This window comes from Metopolophium dirhodum, chromosome 7, assembly GCF_019925205.1.
Source record: "Metopolophium dirhodum isolate CAU chromosome 7, ASM1992520v1, whole genome shotgun sequence".
NCBI lineage: Eukaryota > Metazoa > Arthropoda > Insecta > Hemiptera > Aphididae > Metopolophium > Metopolophium dirhodum.
The window spans coordinates 2,262,614-2,277,897 of NC_083566.1; the positions used below are offsets into that span (position 1 = coordinate 2,262,614).

The 15,284-nt window shown below is 30.2% G+C and overlaps 3 protein-coding genes and 1 pseudogene across 5 annotated transcripts; 2 read left to right on the forward strand and 2 right to left on the reverse strand.

Moving 5' to 3' along the window:
- Positions 1-89: 89 nt before the first annotated feature.
- On the reverse strand, positions 90-3,964 carry LOC132949400 (platelet-activating factor acetylhydrolase IB subunit alpha2-like). The gene is made up of 4 exons (XM_061020272.1): positions 3,486-3,964; positions 3,221-3,427; positions 1,277-1,399; positions 90-844 (listed from the first exon to the last, which is right to left on the reverse strand). Exons 1-4 carry the CDS (start codon positions 3,549-3,551, stop codon positions 560-562), a joined length of 681 nt encoding a protein of 226 aa, XP_060876255.1. The 5' UTR covers positions 3,552-3,964; the 3' UTR covers positions 90-559.
- Positions 3,965-7,290: 3,326 nt separating this feature from the next.
- LOC132949432 (alpha- and gamma-adaptin-binding protein p34-like) lies at positions 7,291-9,301 on the forward strand. Its single transcript, XM_061020317.1, has 6 exons — positions 7,291-7,635; positions 8,176-8,363; positions 8,425-8,539; positions 8,623-8,757; positions 8,820-8,948; positions 9,014-9,301. The coding sequence occupies exons 1-6, from the start codon at positions 7,563-7,565 to the stop codon at positions 9,175-9,177; spliced, it is 804 nt and encodes a 267-aa protein (XP_060876300.1). The 5' UTR covers positions 7,291-7,562; the 3' UTR covers positions 9,178-9,301.
- On the reverse strand, positions 9,282-11,476 carry LOC132948301 (phenylalanine--tRNA ligase alpha subunit-like; annotated as a pseudogene).
- LOC132949433 (6-phosphogluconolactonase) lies at positions 9,438-14,099 on the forward strand. Of its 3 annotated transcripts, none has more exons than XM_061020318.1 (5): positions 9,438-11,549; positions 12,941-13,109; positions 13,178-13,378; positions 13,455-13,738; positions 13,809-14,099. In XM_061020318.1, exons 2-5 carry the CDS (start codon positions 12,977-12,979, stop codon positions 13,926-13,928), a joined length of 738 nt encoding a protein of 245 aa, XP_060876301.1. In that variant the 5' UTR covers positions 9,438-11,549; positions 12,941-12,976; the 3' UTR covers positions 13,929-14,099. The 3 variants fall into 3 exon arrangements, with proteins under 3 accessions (XP_060876301.1, XP_060876303.1, XP_060876302.1); XM_061020320.1 differs by lacking the exon at positions 9,438-11,549 and adding an exon at positions 12,654-12,867; XM_061020319.1 differs by lacking the exon at positions 9,438-11,549 and adding an exon at positions 12,654-12,850.
- The last annotated feature ends 1,185 nt before the right edge of the window (positions 14,100-15,284 follow it).

The following is a 15,284-nucleotide window of genomic DNA, read 5'->3' on the forward strand; positions in this document are numbered from 1 at the left end:
TTCTAAGATAAGTTAAATTGTATTTAATTATATTTTATTATAAGATAAAAATACATTTATCGACAAAAAAGTTATTATTTGTGCAATGCATGAACAAAAACTTGTTGCAATTATTAATGAAAAGGTTTACATCACAAACAATCAAATACAATAAGCAACATTTATATGGTAATATAAAATTATTAATATAAGTATTAAAGTAAACATATTACTAATTTTTGTTTACATGTATATATGTGTATAAAGAGCTTGCAAAATTAGATTTAAAATATATAAGGCTAATATACTAACTCCCCAATTAATTAAAATTAATAGTATCAGCTTCGAAGCAACATTGAAATATACCTAAAATGAACATAGCTTATGATAAACCTTGTGCATATTGCTTAAGCCCCCGCCCTCCCCCCAAAAATAAAGAACAGTCTATACAATTAAATTAGGAACATTTTAAAATATTTTAGGCCCGATGAAAATCATAAATTAGTTGTAAGAAAATATGAAATAAAAGAATCACAATACAAAATGCTTCTGCTTTCTCTGCGCATATACAAAATCAGATTTACTGAGTTCCAATTATTTCTTTGTCAATATCTTTGGCTTCTCCGAGAATTTGTAACAGCAATTCATGTACAGGTTCAAATATTTTACGGTAACATGTGTCAGTTGGATGTAGGTAATCCAACATATCTTGAGCACTCAGCGTATCATCTGATTGCAACAGACCTGTATTGACAGTAATTACTTCTAACCGAGAAATAGACTTTACTTTTTCATGTATAATTTCATTAACTTTAGAGTTACGAACACGTAATTCATTTGGCCTGGCTCCACGGGGTAATAAATCCTAGAAACAACATACAATTAATATAACATAAAATATTTTATTCTAAACAATGATACTAAAATAAAAATGCCTATATTAATGTTATTTACTCATAAACAATCAGTCAATTGATCTAAAATGTTTTAGATTATAAATACAGCAAGAAACCTACTGGTTTCCAAAAAAAATTAAATACAAGTATAAAAATTAATAATGTATCAATATTTAACCAAATATTACAATTAATAGATTAAACATTTTAATTCTAATGAAATTATCATTCAAACTTGTTGATTCATTGTTACTTTTAAAAATAATAAAATTGTACTACACAGGTATATTATTTATATAACAAATTAAATATAAAGTTTAATTAATAAAAAGCAATAACTTATATTAAAAAGTTTTAATGTATCTTAAAATAAAATATAAATTACATCACAAAATAATTACCAACAAAATGATATAGCACTCAGGTAGCTTGGATTTGATTTCTTTGATTATGGTTAAAATACCTTCTGATATTTCATCAGGAGTATTACCAAAATTGTTTGTACCAACATGAAGAACACACGCCTAAATAATATCATTCAAATCATATGAGGAATTAGGAACATTAATACAAATCTTTAATTAGGTACTTTGACAATAATGTATATTACTTGATAAAAATAAATTATAGAATATTTTAACTTTTGTTTAGTATACAAGGTAATATATACTTATATACTTAGATTATATTAGTATTAAAGTGATAATTTAATTCTAATTTCAACACTACATGATATGGCTATGAGTTATGTTCATAATAATATTTGAAACATGAAAGGAACTAGTAAAATAATACAAAACAACTAATTTAATAAACATATCATTCATTTCTTACATTTATAACAATCAATCAAAGTTTTAGACGTTTATAGGTCCTCGTTATGACTAAAGCCAACACTTGTATACATTTGCAAATGTTTATTGGTTGGTCAAAAAAAAGGGTAGTTTATACCAAAATTTCTTACCTAACCTAACAAATTTTATTTTGCATATTTTTGCATATTTGAGATAAGGTCAACAATTAATTTCTAATGATCAAGTTGAAGCAAAATTTAACTTTTATTCATTCAAACTAAGAATTCTACCCAATACCATAACATATTTACGATTATTTAGAAAGCCAGAATGTCATACTAGCAGTCAATTAAATAAAACGCTGATTGAAAACGTATCCAAATCATTAATTGTTCAATGCAATAACATCAGGTAAGAATTAAAATGTTTATCATTTGATATTAATGGGTTGTTTTGTTTAAATTATTAGGTATTTATTTAAAACATTAAACATTTTTGTTTAGTTTTCAGATGAAAAAAATCTCACACATTTTTATAAATGTTTGGCAGTATAATATTATACAAAAAAAATAAATTATTTAATTAAAAATAGGACATTACAATTCAATTTGTTTTTTAAAGCATATTTTGGTAATTTTTAAAGCATAACTGCATACATATTTTATACATTCTTAGGGTATATAATTGTCGGCCTTAGTTATGACCAATAGCTATTCGTAGCTTTAAAAATGTGGTAAATAAAATAAAACCCAATTTTATGATGGAAAAATAATAAATAAGATTCATGATCAAATTAGTATCGCGATTAATCCCTCAAAAATATTATTTTCAAATTATTTAATACTGCTACTATAAATCTATTTTAAAAGGGTAGTTGTACTTACTAACTACTAAATACTAATATCCCATGACTATTGAGTATTAGTAATTACTAATTATCTGGTAGGCAATATCCAAATTATTAAATTATTTACGATAGAAAAAACACTTCATAGAAATGAGTTATTAAGTAATGTATTTATAAGTACGTAATAATTTATGATATTGTTGGCAGCAATAGCATTGCAAAGATAGGATATTGATAACAATTTACCTAAAATATTAATTTGAAGAATATATTCAAGCACATAGCAATGTGGACTTTGATGGTATACCTCTTTGTTTGCCAACTATAGCTCAAATTAATTAAATAATATAACATATGTTAGCTAACACATAGTACATTAGCCAAAAAAGTATGTAATAAAATACATACCTATATAATTATATATTGTATACAGGGCCGTATTGGTTAGGCGGGCTACCAAGAAAATCTCGGTGGACCGCTTAAAGTTCGAGCCAGTCGCGTGAGTGTGGATGAATATAAATTCATGTTTAAAATACAATTTTCCACCTATAAGCTCGTAACATTTCTAAACATATGTTTGGGCCAGTAAATATGTAAATGGGCTGTTTAGAAGTGAAAATCTCGGTGAGCCGATACATAACAATCCGGCATTGTATGGCTGTATATATATATTAAGACTTCAACATTTCTTATAACTTACTTACCTTTGGTTTAATATTATCAAGAATGCCACTTTGGATTCTCCATAGTACTCCTTGGGTTAGATCACCACCAATACCAAAGTTTAAACAATGGAGGGGTTCAAATAAATCATTCCATATAGGACTTGACTGTAACTTCTGTATAATTGAGTCACCAATCATTATAACATCAGGTTCACGTTCTTTCGCTTCAGATACATGACGTTCATGCTAATGTCAAATAGGTAGTATGAGTATTACTAAATATTCAAAATTACAAATTATATACCTGGCTCATCCATCTGTTGTCTCCTTGTATATCAATGGGAACCTCGGGAATTATACAAGGATTCATTTTAATTAAAAATGTAATAATATAATTTATTTCAAATAAAATAAAATTATAATATAGATTATGAAAATAATTATCAAATGTTTCGATCAGTAATGATTAGAAATTAAGTAGTACAAAAATAATTTGGGTTGTCGGATATGACCTACAAGTTGCAAACACCAAAAATCGTGTGCACCGTACAATCGTAGTGTACTTGTAGTTTGTACTAAAGTGTAAATACTAAATTATATACCATAAAGTTATGTTGAATGCTTGAATGTTGATAAAACCATGTAAAAAAAATATTTGATATCAGTGATTTTAGTGGCTAAAAAAAAGATTTCTATATAGTATTTCTATATATTTAATCTATTCTGTGATAGTACTATATAGAAATCTGTGCTAGAATCATGATTCAAGATATACAGGTTACTCGATAAAACCTATTTTTTGGTGCACGAAAAGTTAACTACTCTGTCATGGCAAGAATTACATTTAGCGCTTTTACATTATAGTGATTTATCTTGGTACTACAAAATATATCAATATAATATGTATACAAAATTTTAAGTTGTTGGTTGATGTTAACCGCGCTTACAAAAAAAATAGACTGCTTGGAGCGTTGGTAGTTTTTCTCCTAACGTTGATCAGCTATTTAAAACCAGATTTTGTTGTATCTGTGCCACAGAGTAATTTTACTCTGTGATCAGTCCATATAACGGTTTTAGATTATACTAGCTCTAAGTGAAACTCTGGGAGAGTTGGACTCGCTGAGAGTGGGTACCAATTTTGGAGACAATGTCGTTGGAATTATAAAAGTCACAAAGGCTGTAGGACGAAAGTTTAGGATTTGTGATAAGGATTAGTGATATGGATTGGAGATAAGGCTTGGCGCTTTGGCGGGAATGTTTAAAAGTTTGAGCGTCTAGCAATCCGTCACGAACGTTGTAAATGGATAGGCTAGATACGATCTCCAGGATCATCTCCCGTTTCTCCGCTGCTTTTGGTTGTTAAAATTGTTAAAAAGTGTAGAGTCGATAGGTTTATTTGATTGTCTAGCTATCAGTCATAAAATCACATAGGTAGGCGATCCGACTGTGTCGGATCGCGGACTATATGCGAAGCGTATATTATCAGGTATGCAATCCACCTGCGGTGGATTGCGGACCCCGTTAGTTGCGTAGATAGGTGAATAATCGAAAAAATAGTTGGTCCCCTTGACCGTGTTAGTTGTAAGTGAGTACCGATTTTGGAGACACATTCGAATTATAAATGTAGCACTAATTATACATTAGAAGGTGATAAGAATTTCTGATATGGCCTGGCTCTTTGGCGGTCTCGTTTCGAAGGTGGGAACGTTTGAAAGTCAAGATTCAGTGTCTAGAAATCTCCCATGGCCCATGAAAACCGGCAATTCAATGATGATACTATCCCCCAGCGTATGTCCGGTGCTTTTTTCATACGTGTAAGAAAATGTTAATTCGAAAATCTGCATGTTAGAGTGTCGAGCAAATCAGTCATTACCCATCTAAGACAAAACAAAAATAAGCAATCAACCTGTGGCGGATAGAGTGGTATGTGCCGTCGCATGTCCGGTGCTCTTTCTTATGTAAAAAGTGTAAAGTCAAAACCCGAGTTGGATTGTCTAGCAAGTCTGTCATCTCAAGTCAAAATCGATTAACATCCAATTAGCCACCTAGGTAGGCAATCCGAATTCGTCGGATCGCGGACAATGTGCTACAGCATATCAAGTAGGCAATCCACCTGCGGTGGATTGCAGACCTGACGTTGGGCGGCTATAAGTGAAAACCCTATCATACAACTTACGAAATAATTTAGGAAAAATACAAACTATAACTATAATATATTGTACCTATTTATCATAATTCATAAAAAAAATAACATATAGATACATAATATCATATTAACCAATACAATACATATAAACATGTACCTGTAATGTATATATAATTATATCAAAAAAAAAAAAATGCAAAAACCTGCATGTTTAAGTGTTAAGGAAGTCAGTCATCACCGTCTAAGATGAAACCAAAATGAGCAATCCGTCTACGGCGGATTGAATGGTAGGTATGTGCCGTCGCATGTCTGGTAGTTTTTCTTATGTAAAAAGTGTAAAGTCGAAAACCGTGTTGGAGTGTCTAGAAAGTCAGTCATATTAAGTCAAAATCTATTAACTTTAAAGTTCATCAGCTAGGTAGGCTATCCGACTTAGTCGGATAGCGAACAATGTGCTGCAGAAAATAAGTCTAGTATGTATAGCTGCTATAAGTGAAGAGAAAAAATAGTATTTTCCAAAAACCCAATCACACAACATTCGAAATAACTTACGAAAAATAAAGACAATTTAAAGAAAATAATATGAGTTAAATTCCTAATAATTTAAATAACATATAGGTACATAATATATAATATACAGTCATATAATGCAAAATTAACATGTATATTATTATATTATTTATGAAAATAAATATAAAGTGAAAAAAAATGTAAAAAAGTCAATCTTCGGGCGGCCGTGCATTAGAATACACGGTACAGTCTTGCCGCCCGAATTGAGCTACGACGGTTTCGAACCCGGACCTACCTATCATCCTATGTTTGGGGAACCTACGCCTAACCTATCGAGCCACAGTTTGTGATGCATACCTCGGTTAAAACTTCAACAATTAAGCTGTGTGTCTACGGAGCGACGTAAACCAATATATTCGATATACATCGATGTAATCGTATATAATTTCATGTATCATAATTCTACACACTGTTTAAACTTTAATTGTATTTTATTCACTTATCTGACCGTTATTATGTATGCTTGAATAATACATTTATTTGTGTTTAATAATACATGTAATTGTGTTTACGTTAAGCAATATACCAGCTACGTTATTAAGGACCAAATAATACGTCTACAATCACATAATGCAATATTTATTGAATCAAAAACAAAACAAAAAAAACAGTATATATTTATTGTGCACTTGTGCGTTGGAACGAAGACTGACTGACATTTCGTGAACGCGAATTTTTAAGTGTACAAACCGCATATTCACGGGGTTCAAAAGAAATAAACTTAACAAATAGAGCACAAACGGCAATTGAAAAGACGAAACGAAAAGCGATAATAACGACCTACGCTGGCGATATCGCGTACAAACCACGCGGCTTTTAAACGAAACGAACTATATGTGAAAATGTCTAAAAGTCGAAAAACAGCGTAAAAAGCGTAACGTTTAAAAACCGACCGCCGCCGCCGCTGCGAAGGTACGCGATTGGTCGCGCTATAGGGAATCGACGGGATCGGTCCGGCGGACTGGGGAAACGGAGCGGTGTTTAATTTTTTCCACCATGAGATCCTCCATGAATTCCCTATAGATCAGCTGTTTTTCTTGCGATTTTATAGAATAAGATTATTGCAGCATATGGTCGTTAAGTAACGTGAAATAATTGTCGTGTATAAAATATGCAGGCGGAGACTGGTCAAAATGTATATCTAACACATCAGCTCTCCTGGATCCTATAATATAATATAATTGTATAACCAATAACCATGATTATAAGACATGTCGTTTATATCATGTGTAAAACTATTATAGACCATAGACGCCCATAGATACTTTCCACGAATTAATTCGTAAATCGTGATACCTATTGTAATATTTTCACGATCAGCTGATAAGTTTAAGATTTTTGATAAAAATAAAATAATAATATTGATTTTGTTATCATTCATTTTTTGTTAAACATGGACTAAAGTAATTTACAGACGCAGAATAGATACGGTCTACAGACTGACTAGTAACTACTAAATACTAATTATTAGTAATTTTATTACGCGTCTACACCACGAGCGGTACCTGTGGGAATTCAATCGAAGATTGTTAAATATTATTTATTTAATTACAGTATTCAAATTTAAAACTACTTCTTTTCACATTTAAAAACCAAACCATTCATTATATTGTAACAAGACATAAATGTTGATTTTGTCACTCAAATAACTAACAGTTTATAATCATGTCAACAAGTGAACTGCCTTGTGTTTACATATATAGTTGTTGTGACGATGATCCATTGAAAACGATTAAATGTAAGCCTACATTTATACTCATTATTATTAAGAGAATAAATAACATTCAAATAAAATATTAAACAGAAATACACAATCAGAGTTCAAAAATAATTTTTGATGTACTATTTTATTAAAATATATGTATAAGTAGGTTGATAGTTGGTTCGGTGCCTCTCACATTCAAAATGTTGACGGTCTTGGAAAATGCCTACTTTGCCTATACATGTGAAATATCCCATTAAACTTTCAACGAGCAGATCTTACTGCCTTATAGATATGTACATTGTTATGGTCATTACATAACTATAGTATAGTCAATCTATATATTTTAAGATTAAACACTTATTTGTCACAGTTTAGGCTTACTGTGTGAAAGAGTATGAGAATAGTAAAGAATAAATAATCACAATTTTCTTTTTATTACATATAACTGAAATTGTGCGTGTTACGATGTACTAGTATAAGTTATTTTGTTCAATACGTGTATTAATAACATTACAATTTAATAAGTAATTAATTTTATGTAAACAGTACCTTAGCATGTATTATGATTTACAGTAATGAGGAATGAAGAAAATGTTGAAATTTCTAACAATGAAGGAAATATTTTATCAAATCATTGGACAATTGACTGCAAATATTACACTGCTGATATAAACTTGTGTACTTCCATCAGTTTAAATGAACTATCTGATCAATTTGTACACAACATTAATGCTATAATTATTCTTTTCAACATTGATGAAGTAAATATTTGATTATAATGAACTGTAATAAAATAATATCTTGACTGTTTGCATGTTCTAGAGCAATATTATAGAAACCATGAATAAATGCTTACCTATAGTTAAGAGAAGTCAAGCCGAGGTTTTGATACTATTGAGTGAAAAAAACATAGATGGTCACATCATGACCAATAATGGTACTAACAGTAAAAATGTATTTTATCATAATAAAAAGAAGAATTCCTATATTTTTCATAATTTTTTTTTATCTCTAATGAAGTATTCGAATGGTGTAGAAAAAACTATTTTGAATTAATTGTGCTGGAAGAAATTGCTGATGAAATGGATACAACTGGAATTGAACGTGTTAAACAAGCCCTTTATGCACATCATTGGCCGAATCTTAAAGCTAAATGTATATAACTTAAAATTAACTTGGTTAATTTAATTATTATTTACACATCTTATTATGTTAAGGTCAAATAACAAATCCCAGTACAAAATCAATAATCGAAGATAGTGTAATAAATTCGCAATTAAGTGGAGGATTGTCAGATTTAAAAATGGACACAGAACAAGAAGCTGAGTTGGATAGCAATTTATTTAGTAACTATAAAAATCAATATAATATAGTAATAATTGATTTACTAAACATTTTCACTGTATTTTAGCTGAAATGTTTGAAGGAGATTTTAATTTTTTCAAGACTATTGACAAGGTAAGAAAGTTAAAAGAACAAATTTCTGCAATGCCCGATGAAGAAAGAAAAGATGCTGCTGAAAAGACATTAACAGAGTGTTGGAAAGCATTTTTTGGAGATGATGTAGACCTTTAAGTATTATTTATTACATTAGTGAAATTAAAAGTATTATGAAAACAATTAAATATTAACCATAATATTATATACTATTATAGCATCATAAAAGTTAACAATATAATTTATTTGTCTTATCTACAAATTGGGTTATCTTGTACCATTTGTAAATTAACCCTAGGGCCAACTAGATCTCTAATGGTTAATTTCATATTTAATCTTAGTTGGTCTCTCTAATGATAATCCCCAAGCTATAACATTTACTTTTCTGGTAAGCCCATTGGTAATAGCATTTCAGGACAAAACATTCCAGAGTTGCAAATTTCAATCTATTTTTTTAGTCCCTGATGGTAACAAAATATTTCCATACTAGGTTCTGTATATGGATTGTAAGCAGGTTTAAATTTGATTTCAGTCATTCCTAATCGTTCAAACAACAACAGAAGGACTCCAATCAAATCTCCCAAAGTTAAATTGTTATCAGCTATTACTCCTACTTGTTGAAACTCTGCCAAATGAGTAGCATCCAAAGTCTCATTTCGGAATACTCTGTCGATACTAAAGTACTTAGTCGGTTTAAAATCTTTAGCTAGGTCATACAATATATGAGCACTAACAACTGTAGTATGAGTTCTCAAGACATTATTCTTAGCTTCGTCCAAAGACCAATCATAGCCATATCCTCGAGAACCATAGCCACCTTTAGAATGTACTGTTTTTACCTTGCTTAAATATTCTTAAGGAAATTTTTCACTAGTTTGAGAGTTTTCCAAAAAAAAAGTATCATAAGAGTCTCTTGCAGAAGTGCTGGATGTTGTTGAGGTTGGACTAATGCATCAAAATTCCAAAATGAGCTTTCAACAAAATTATTAGTTGGCATTTCGGTAAACCCCATTTCAAGAAATATTTGACGAAAGTCTGAGCGAATTTTCAATAAAGGATATAAGCAACCGGCCGATTGTGGTTGGCCTCAAGCTTCAAAATTGTAAGGCTTGAATGGAGTTGATTTCCATGAACCAGATGATTTAATTTCTGTAGTTAGTTCAGTTTCTAATTTTACAATAGATGTTATAAATTCTGGACCCTTACCTGCAAGAAGTAATACAATTAATTATAATACAGAGTAATGATTTTAAAAATAACTTTTTATAACTACTTCATGATTAAGTTTTCGTTTTTATAATCCAACTTATTAGATTCAGACATTTGATCATGGGATGCTTTCAATTCTATCAAATTTTCTTTAACCTTATCAACAACTGAATCAACTTATTCATCACTTTGTTTGCTGCTCGATCAATGACTATCCAGCCCTTTGACATTGCCTAGCTAAACCCAATTTTTGCATTTGGTATTAACAGTAATTCCTTTTGATGTATCTCATCAGACAGAACCGCGTTATATAGGTTCACCTCATAACTACCATTCAATAAAACTGATTCTCCTTCATCAGTAAGTTCCCAATATGTGCTTGTTACTGGATCAACAGTTATAATATTTCCCAATGCCAATATGCTGTTAACAGCACCAATAATTTTTTGATGATCGATATTGTTTTTTTTTACTTAGGTCCCATGTGCTAATGAAACCTTTGATATCCTTTCAGCTGCTCTGAATCCATAATTAAAGATCATTGAAAAATTAGGATTTGACAAAATATAGTTGTAGTAATAATAACACAACAATTGAACAATAGGTTCAACGAAATAAACAATATAACTTATAATAATATCATGACTTATATTTGGTAATGATTATATACATTTTACCAAACTATTCAAGATTCAACCGACAATGACAGGTTCAGAACTCACATTTTACAAATTACAATTCAAATTTCAACTTTAGGGCCATTATAAAAATTGAATGAAAACTTTACAACCATAGAGCACGATTTAAGATGGTAACACAGAATTTATTCTGTTATAGTACTATCTTAAACCGCGGAGTGACCATAGAGACTATAAAAAAAAAAGCAGGTCAGGTTATATCTTTTTTTATATAGAGTAGCCAGGGGTATATCACAGAATAGTTGGAATATTACTGCCATAGACCTATAAACAGGTTAGATAGCGCTTAGAGGGAGAGGTCAGGGGCTTATATGTTTTAGATCTTATTATATGTTCATGGTCAGGGGTACGACCATAGGACATAGACATATCATTATATGCATGGCTAACAGGGCCGGACTAGGCAGGGTTACTGGGAGTTTCCGGTGGGCCGCTTGTTTGGATTGTGGATTGGGGCGCTTGTACTCGTAGGGATGTTTTTTTTTTAGGTTTATCGGCCAAGGCTCATCCTGTTCGACAGACAGACGCATTTTCTACTACGATTGTATTCGAAAACTATTTGGAGTTGAGGAAATTCCTCAAAATAGTTTTGAAAAAAAGCGGGTAAGTGGATGTCGCTCTGCTGTACAGTAGGTTACAAGTGGGATAATGTATAATGGATTGTATTAAAATTGAATTCAATGATATAATATCATAGTATAAGAAAAACGATTCTGAGCGGAGACGGTTTATAGGTGGATTTTTTAAATTTGTATTATTTATCATAGCCTTTAAGTAGAATTAATATTATAATTTTTTATTTGTTGCTACGGCGATATACAAATCGTTAGAATTTAAAATCCCATTTTATGCGGTTTTTCGTAATTTGTCAGTAGATTTTTTTCTCGTGGCATTTAATAACTATTGAGAAAATCGAAAAATGACCTCTCTAAAGTACCATCTTGATCCAATTTGCTAAAAGATAAGGTACTATATTATGTTGAAATCGAAGCACTTCTTCTGGTAGAAATTTTGTATACCTACAGGGTATAAAAATAAATAAACACCATTGTAAAACCACTAGCTTCCTCGCTCCGCGAGGTGGTTTAACCTTAGTTTAACGATTGTAAAACGGTCCCTAAGGAGGCCAATTTTTTAATATATGTATTTTTTTTTATAGTGGTGTACGCATTAATACTTTAGGAACGAATGTATTAAGTAGTTTACTTCCCAAACGATTTTCGGAAATGTTGGTATTTTTATGCTCGGTGAAATCAGAATTTACCCACATTACTTACTTTTTATGTTATTATTAATAAACCACGTAAAAATTAAACGTAGGCTTATTAACAATAACAAAAAAGATAAGTAAGATAGGTAAATTCTGATTCCATCAATAAGTCGAGTGTAAAAATATCATTATTTCATTGAGAAATTCCAAAAAACGCGACTGTAGTTATGAATCCAATCGGTACGATGGAATTAACAAACGTTTAAATAATATGTTCCACACTTACACGTGTGTTAGATAAAGACAACAAATCACCACTTCTAAAAATCCCCTAGAAAGTAAAAACACAGATTATATGAAAAATAAAATTAAAAAATAAAAATAAAAAATTTCATATAATCTGTGGTAAAAAGTTGTGATTGTTGCGACCGTAGCGCAGCCTGTGGCCGTTTAATCGTGCAACTCGTTTCGGGATGTTTTCAGAAGTGGAGTTTGGTCTCCTTATTCCATAGTAATCTAGTCTTCATCGTTAATGGCATCCGTCATATTGTAACACATGATAATGAATACTTATCAGTGATCATTATTTTAACATTTTTATTTTTTATTTTTATACCTAATAATAATCTTAACTTCTTGTACTATAACAACAATATTCCGTTTCCGATAAAATAATGCTCAACTAGGACATTAGGTAATAGCCAATAGGAGGTATATTATTATCACCTTAATACTGAACGCAACGCTGTAACCTTCATTGTCTGAAACTGCACATCTTATATAGTGATTTTGTGTCCAAGCTATAAGTACCTATTGGAAAATGGCTTCAAAAGTAATTTCGGTGTACGAGAATACGCAAAAGCTGGGCGCAGAACTTGCCAAAAATCTCTCGGAACTTGCTAACGATGTGCTGGCTGAAGGTGGAAATGCTGTTTTTAAAATTGGACTTTCTGGTATAACTATTTGTGTATTATTTGAACTGTACGGAAAATGCATGACATTGCACCATAAATGTTTTAAGGTGGATCTGTCGTGTCGCTGTTATCTGAATATTTAGCCAAAGTTGACACAGATTGGTCCAAGTGGAGATTTTTTTTTTGCGACGAAAGACTGGTGGATTTTAATGATCCAGAGTCTACATTTGCTCAATATAGAGACAAATTTATCTGTAACCTACCTATCAGTGAAGATCAGTTCATTAAAATAAACCCTCAACTTTCTGGTAAACACCAAGTGCATGTTCTGCATGTGTTAAATTAATTATTTGTACGAATAAATTATTGGATTTTGTATTGCAGTTGATGAGGCAGCTAAAGATTACATCCAAAAGATATCCGTGTATTTTGCACCCTACGATTTGCCTCGGTTTGACGCATTGATATTGGGTGTTGGTCCTGATGGACATACATGTTCTTTGTTTCCTGGACACAAATTATGTGAAGAAACATCAGTATGGGTAGCTCCAATTTCTGATTCACCAAAGCCTCCTCCAAACAGAATAACTTTTACATTTCCAATCCTCAACAATGCCAGATACTGTGCGTTTATAGCAACCGGGAGCTCAAAAGCTGATATTTTGAAGGTATAATTCAGAATGTAAATTTCACAAATACAGAGATCATTACATTGTATTATTTTTTATTAATTATTAGCGCATTCTTAAAGACGGTGAACAATTACCAGCCAATTGTGTACAGCCAGTAAATGGTAGTGTACAATGGTTATTAGATGAAGCTGCAGCCAAGCTATTACAAGAAGAAACATCTTTGTAAATTATTTGTTATTTTAAACAAGGTATTGGTTAAGAATGGAAATTATTTATTTTTTAAATTTTGGTGTCTGACAAATTTTATCCAGATACAATTTATACTCTATTTGTATTTATTTTATGTTATGTGTAAAAGAAAACATCTATCAAGAAGTAAATGGTTTATAAGTTATAACTACTAAATATTTTTTATCTAGTGTGAAAAGCCTTTCATAATTTTTTCTTTTTACTATTGACCTTAATTATAAAATTACTAAGGTCATTGAAAATCATAACCATCATAAATTTAACACATCCAGTTCATCTTGGCACTCAGCAACTGTTGATTTAAAAAAAACTAGTTTTTTTATAATCGTAACGGTTGCCGAGTGCCGAATAAACTAGACAGGGTATAGCAATCAGAATTTTAACCACATAGTTTGTTTTATTGATGCCTTAACTTCACATAGGCAGAATTAGACTTTAGTTTAAGTGGATGCTCCCAATTATAATATTGATTTAGTTGGTTTATATTAAAGATTGGATTGTTTGAATTAATAAATACATAGATTTCAATACTTTTGTGTATTTATACAATGTATTATCTTATGTGTTTGTATTAAGTTAGTAATATATTATAATAACATATTGTTTCCATAAATAAAATGTTATTTTAAATATTTTAGGAATTCATACATTTTAAAGAAATATTTTAGATTTTTTAAATGTACCTATAGTACCTAAAGCACTATTTTTTTTATAACAATTCATATTTTGACAACAATTTTAAAATACAATTTTTTGGTTATTTTGTTGGTCATATAATTATTTGCAAAAACTAATAACATTGTATTATTACTGGATTTATCATTAATTAATTATGGCCGCCGATGCATACTGTTGACCAGCATTTATTCAAACATACATAGGTACTTACCTCAGTATATTAATTCATTGTTTAAATTAAATATCAACTCCACACAAGTAATAACTAAACAATTTTTAATTTGTTCATAATTTAACTAGGTTTTAGTAAATTAAATATAAAGTAATAATAATATTTTTCCCTATTCGAAAAATATTTGTACTGATGTTTATTGTTCAGGGGGTGCTAAAGTATACCCGACACACATAGGCTCATATGTGGAATTATATGGAACTCCAAAAAGTAAACACAAGTATAAGATACTTATAATTATTATAATATTTATTGAAAAATTCTAACAATTCTATACGCTTAGATTTAAATTTGTATTGTAAAAAAGAAATAGTGAGATTTTAAAGCCATTGTATATTATTTTAATTTTATAAATATTCAAATTAAATTTTATAAAACAAATAAATCATATCATCTTAATTAAATTATAAAGCAATTTTCTTT

Excerpts from the sequence above, each read along its gene's own strand:
- LOC132949400 (XM_061020272.1), bottom strand. The coding sequence starts at position 3,551 with ATGAATCCTTGTATAATTCCCGAGGTTCCCATTGATATACAAGGAGAC. Across the intron at positions 1,400-3,220 it reads TTGATAATATTAAACCAAAG|GCGTGTGTTCTTCATGTTGG; the intron begins GTAAGTAAGTTA and ends GATATTATTTAG. Across the intron at positions 845-1,276 it reads AGTGCTATATCATTTTGTTG|GATTTATTACCCCGTGGAGC; the intron begins GTAATTATTTTG and ends TGTTGTTTCTAG.
- LOC132949432 (XM_061020317.1), top strand. The coding sequence starts at position 7,563 with ATGTCAACAAGTGAACTGCCTTGTGTTTACATATATAGTTGTTGTGAC. Across the intron at positions 8,540-8,622 it reads TCACATCATGACCAATAATG|TATTCGAATGGTGTAGAAAA; the intron begins GTACTAACAGTA and ends TCTCTAATGAAG. Across the intron at positions 8,949-9,013 it reads GTTGGATAGCAATTTATTTA|CTGAAATGTTTGAAGGAGAT; the intron begins GTAACTATAAAA and ends ACTGTATTTTAG.
- LOC132949433 (XM_061020318.1), top strand. The coding sequence starts at position 12,977 with ATGGCTTCAAAAGTAATTTCGGTGTACGAGAATACGCAAAAGCTGGGC. Across the intron at positions 13,110-13,177 it reads TTTTAAAATTGGACTTTCTG|GTGGATCTGTCGTGTCGCTG; the intron begins GTATAACTATTT and ends AAATGTTTTAAG. Across the intron at positions 13,739-13,808 it reads CAAAAGCTGATATTTTGAAG|CGCATTCTTAAAGACGGTGA; the intron begins GTATAATTCAGA and ends ATTAATTATTAG.